At 36.4% G+C, this 5,448-nt stretch overlaps 1 protein-coding gene across 1 annotated transcript; it reads right to left on the bottom strand.

Moving 5' to 3' along the window:
• Positions 1-896: 896 nt before the first annotated feature.
• On the bottom strand, positions 897-4,634 carry LOC122296102 (leucine-rich repeat receptor-like tyrosine-protein kinase PXC3). The gene is made up of 2 exons (XM_043105530.1): positions 1,707-4,634; positions 897-1,454 (listed from the first exon to the last, which is right to left on the bottom strand). Exons 1-2 carry the CDS (start codon positions 4,249-4,251, stop codon positions 1,147-1,149), a joined length of 2,853 nt encoding a protein of 950 aa, XP_042961464.1. The 5' UTR covers positions 4,252-4,634; the 3' UTR covers positions 897-1,146.
• Between the last annotated feature and the right edge of the window lie 814 nt (positions 4,635-5,448).

Here is a 5,448-nt window from a genome sequence, read left to right as displayed (position 1 = left end):
GTTAGAATAGTATTTTGTAATATTATTTTGTTTTAGAATTTGAAAAAGTTGAATTGTTTATTGTATTTTATGTGAGAGTTTGAAAAAATTATAATGATTAGATGAGATAATATAAAATGAATTAAAATGCTCTCTCAATCCAAACAAGATTTATGTTGGCGACGTTGATGATGATATACTTTACATATTTTGCTTGTGTGAAGATGAAGCTCTTTTATATATTGTACCAAAGAACTCTGTCTATTCAAAGATGAGATGGGATGGCTTTAGATAAAAGATAAAAGTTGAATAAAATATTATTAAAATATTATTTTTAAATATTATTATTATTTTGAGATTTGAGAAAGCTGAATTGTTTATTATATTTTGTGTGATAATTTAAAAAAATTATAATGATAAGATTAGATGAGATGAAATGCTTTCTCAATCCAAACGGGGATTTAAGCCATAACTTCTTGAATCTTTAACTTTAAAAATAAAAAAACCTTTATAAATTCATTGATTATAGTAGTCGAAATATATGAGTTTAAAAACTAAAAAAGATATGTTATTAAATGCTAATTTGGTGGTGTAATGAAGAAGTAAATGAGTTGGTTCATAGAAGCAAATCACCATAATTCAAAAGTATACATTGTAAAAGATAGATATCAGCCTCTAGATATCTTCTAAAAGCACGTGTAAATTTTGTTGTGAAATTACCATTTCTCAAACCAGCAACTGGAGAGAAACCGTGCCATTCCAAGGAACAGACAAAGTTCATCTTGAAATCAGTAAGAGTCTTTAAATCCAGATGTATAGTTGGATGCAGTTATGAAAGATATGATTAAGCAGGAGCTTGGCTTCAGGCCTCATTAATGCACGGTTGTAAGATGAATAGAAGTAGACAGATTAGTCAATCAGAGCAAACTTTGTATGTATCTCTATTATACATGATAAAGGTATCATATTGCTGAGGGAGGGAGGGAGGGAGGGAGGGAGGGGGAAGACGTTGATAAATAAAATATGTAACTTCTACATTCGGATTGATCAAAATAATGCTTCCAGTTCTTGCATGGAGAAAGAAGATTTTCCCTTTTACCAATTCTCTACTAAGAAAGTATAGAACCTCAATTTCCAAGATGATTTTATCTCATGAGGGTATGCTTTTTATCTTGCGTTTAGGAGCATCCTTAGCACATTCTTCATCTTTGGCCTTGCTTCTGGTGATACATTTACGCAACCAAGAGCAACCTTCAGGACTTGAAGCATCTGACTTCTGATGGCAAGTGATGTTCTGCTGATATTAGGGTCAAGGATGTGATCCCATTTGTCTTGCCTGACTGAGTTGCTTAAGGCCCACTTGGCCAACTCAGTTCCCTCACTAACAGCTGGTTTTCCGGTCAGCAGTTCCAGGAGAATGACACCAAAACTGTAAACGTTTCCAGCCATTGTTACTCTCATCGTGTAAGCATACTCTGCCAACCACCAACAAATAACATCAGATATTTAGACACTAACAGTGGACGTCATTAATCAAATTCAGAAAGGAATTCAATTGAAGGAAGGCATGCATGGCCAAGAAGAATATGATGTCACTAAACAGAAACAAACCAATATATTATACAATTGAGATGACTTCACAAAGGATTGAAATATGGAAAAAATAACAGGCCCGTGACTATTATGTGATTTTGGAAATCTCAAATATGAGGAAAAGAGTTTCTAACCTGGAGGAATATAGCCAACAGAACCAGCAACCATAGAAAGGCTTCCAGTGCTCTTTGAGGGATCGATCACCTTGCATAGCTCGATATCTCCAATTTGAGGTTCCTTGAGGGACTTCAGCATGATGTTTCTGCTTGATAGATCAAGTAGTAGTATCGGGCCGGAGGTGCAACCTTGCAGAAAAGAAAGACCCTGAGCGACCCCAACTGCTATGCTGTATCTGCTCGCCCAATCCAAAGCATTTTCCAGGCTACCATGAAGAACGTCAAAAAGGGTTCCCTTTGGAAAAAACTCATAAAACAGATAAGCATTGTCAACAGACAAAACATAGGCTAAAGGAGTCATCACATTTGAATTGCTCAGTTTCCCCAAAACCTCCAACTCTCGCCAGAATTTATCATGGCTGCCAAATTGGAATATCTTATCACTCAAATTAATCCTCTTAACAAAGTAGCTTGATCCAGATGGCATGATGGCTTTATAATAGGTTGAAAACTTAGTCTTCAGCATAATGTTTTTTGAGTATGCAACTGCTTCCATAGCTTTGGTGAAGTTGATATTCGATCTGTGGATTCCATTTGCAGTTAATAGATTGCCTTGGATGACCTGAGGAGGGGGAACATCCTCTGCTGATTGTGGTTGTTCATCATTAACCCTGTAATATCGTCTTGAGATTGATATAGCAAGGCCTGTGACTAACCCAACAGCGAAAAGAGCAGCTGCAAACCCAATCAGAAGCGCAGCGGCAACTGATTTTCCCTTCTTGGCTGATTTTGGTGAAGTGTTTGATGTTGTAGTGTTAGTAAGATGCTCATTTCCTCTTGCCTCAAGAGTAAGCCATGACGGAAACTTTGGAATAATTCCAGATAGTTGATTGTTAGAAAGTAGCAACCGTGTCAAGGATCTCATTTCAGTCAGAAACGTTGGAATTTCCCCTGTCAATTGATTGTTTGAGAGATCCAAAACTTCTAATCCTGTAAGCCGTTGAAAGGAATCTGGAATAGGTCCCACAAAGAGGTTGCTACTGAGATTTAGAGCAATCTGCAATGTTGCTGGCATCACTGGAATCTTACCGGTAAGTTGGTTTTCTCCGAGCTGGAGTTCTAACAGAGAATTCAAACGGGAAATATCGTATGGTATCGAACCACTGAGACTGTTACCTTGTAAATTCACGTTAACAAGGTTTCGCATGCTTGAAATCCAAGAAGGTATTGTACCGTTCAGCAAATTCCAGCTGACATTCAGTGTAGACAATTTCTGTAGTAGAGCAATTTCAACCGGGATTTCTCCAACCAGCCTGTTGGATTGAAGCTTCATAACTTGAAGATGGCTTAGATTTCCCAACTGTCCCGGTAAAGTACCAGTCAGGTTATTGCCTGCCAAATTCAACAGTGCCAAGCTCAGGCAAGAACCCAACTCCGGAGGTATAAGTTCGGTCAAGCTATTGTTTTCCAGCTCTAGGTACATCAACTTCTCAAGTTTTCCAAACACCGAAGAAGGGATTGGCCCATCAAGAGAATTGCTTCCCAATCTCAACCTGACCAAACTTGGAGATATGTTTGAAGGTATCAATCCGTTTAACAAATTATAAGACAAATCTACAGACTGCAAATTTGACGGCGACAACATGTCTGTAGGAATCGACCCGTTTAACTTGTTATAACTAAGGTCTAAGTTCTTGAGGAATCTTGTAATTCCACTGGGAATAGTACCTTCAAAGTGGTTTTGATTGGCTGCAAAACGTGAAAGGGTTCTGATATTTGAAATGGCTGCTGGGATTTGCCCCCTGAAGTTATTGGAAGATAGAATCAAAACTTCCAATTTAGAGAGGTCTTTAATTCTATCAGGAACAGGGCCGGAAAGATTATTTACACCTAAGTCAATCAGAGTCAAACTCTGGTAACCCATTATTTGATCAGGAATTCGACCTTCAAAGGCATTCGCAGAGAGCTCAAGCTGCTCTAAATCCATGGCTTTCCCAAGATTGGTAGGGATAAGGCCACTGAAATGGTTGGCACTAAGATTCAAACTTTTGAGGGCAATCAATCCATCTAACTGTAAATTAATGTTTCCATTCAATGAATTGAAAGACAGGTCCAAGAACTTCAACCCAACGAATCCTTGAAAAGTAGGTAGAGGACCAACCAACCTGTTTCTGCTAATATTCAAGAGCTCCAGCCCTCCAATCTTACCGCAATCCTTGATGAATCCCTCCGGGATTAAGGTCAGAGCGTTGTTGGAGACATCAATTCTCCTCAAAGAATCTATCTTGCAAAGACGAGGCAGAAAGTCTGAGGAAGAGAGGGAAAAGCCCGAAAGAGAGATTTCTGTTATGGAAGAATTCCCGGAGCTGCAGGTAACTCTGTTCCACGAACATGGTTCCTTGCTAATATTCCATGATAAATCTGTTTTGTTAAGGAGATTAGAAAGATCGATCATGGCGTTTCTTTGGTTTGAGGGTAGTTCAGAGAAGACCAAAGGACAGAACAAGAACATGAAAAACAAGGAGAAATGGAGTAGAGGGATGCTTTCCTCACGCTTCTTCATTCTTAGCCAAGTGCCGAGAAATGTTTCGACCGTTGTTTCTCAACTACACATATGCATGGGACAAATACAATGATTGTTTTGGTTTCAGGTGGGACGAAAACCGAAGGAGGAAGACACAGAGGAGATTCCAGAAAAAGGACAGATTTCACAAGTAATTGTAAAGAGAGAGTACTTGGGTTTTTGGGTTGAAGGAAATTCGAAAGAAATGGGAAAAAGAAGAAAAATATTGGCGTGTCCATGGGGGGAGGTTGAGTTGACTGGACTGCAACAGCAGAAGACTAGACTAAGGGGGGGAGACTTTGAGTCGTGGTGGGATTGTCTTGCCTTAAAAACTTTAAAATCTTCTGGGACTTTTGACCCCAACACTCCTTCAACAAACACAGATGTCCTTTCATTCGAGCTTTTTGGGGTGTGAATGCGTGTGTTTCTGCGTAAAGAACAGTGTAAAAAGTACGCTCGACCGGGCTTGGACTCCATTCCATGCATTAACAGCAGCAGCTTGTTCAAACACGCGTAGCAGATGGAGATGACTCGGAAACTGGGACCGCATACGTTTGTTTTAGCCATATTTTAGATAGAAATTTTGTTGGGAGAATGTTTTACACGGCAATAAATAATTAAAAACAAAACATAAATAAAATAAAAAATTTGCCAACAAAAAAAATATCTTTGTTTAAGATTTTTCAACTTTTCTTCAAATTACTGATTTTAAGATTTTATTTCAACGTTTAGGTGCTTTGAAAAATATCTTTAATTGGATAATTAAGGTTATATTTAAATATTGATATGAGTTGAGTTGAATTATAAATAATAATATTTTAAAGTCATATTAAAATGGATTTAATTTTTTAAATTGAGATGAATTTAAATTTTTAATTTAAAATATATGAAATATGTTAAAATAAATTTAACTTTTTTAAAAAAATTAAAAAAATTAAAGAGTCTCGCTAATAATTAATTTAAAATAAGTTAAACTTAGTTTAACAACCAAATAAAGTATATACAGGAAAATGTTTTTGAATATTTATGAAAGGAATATATATATATATATATATATATATATAAAATGTCAAATCCAAACAAGACTTGAGATTTTTTATTTTTATTTTTTTGGTTCTTTTTGAATGGATCAAATGTGATAAAATATAAAATATTGAATTTCTTTGTTTTTCTAACAAAACAAAATTGTTAAAATAA

The sequence above is a fragment of the Carya illinoinensis genome, chromosome 15 (assembly GCF_018687715.1).
Source record: "Carya illinoinensis cultivar Pawnee chromosome 15, C.illinoinensisPawnee_v1, whole genome shotgun sequence".
Lineage (NCBI taxonomy): Eukaryota > Viridiplantae > Streptophyta > Magnoliopsida > Fagales > Juglandaceae > Carya > Carya illinoinensis.
This window is presented reverse-complemented; position numbering and strand designations above follow the sequence as displayed.

Excerpts from the sequence above, each read along its gene's own strand:
- LOC122296102 (XM_043105530.1), bottom strand. The coding sequence starts at position 4,251 with ATGAAGAAGCGTGAGGAAAGCATCCCTCTACTCCATTTCTCCTTGTTT. Across the intron at positions 1,455-1,706 it reads TGTTGGCTATATTCCTCCAG|AGTATGCTTACACGATGAGA; the intron begins GTTAGAAACTCT and ends GGTGGTTGGCAG.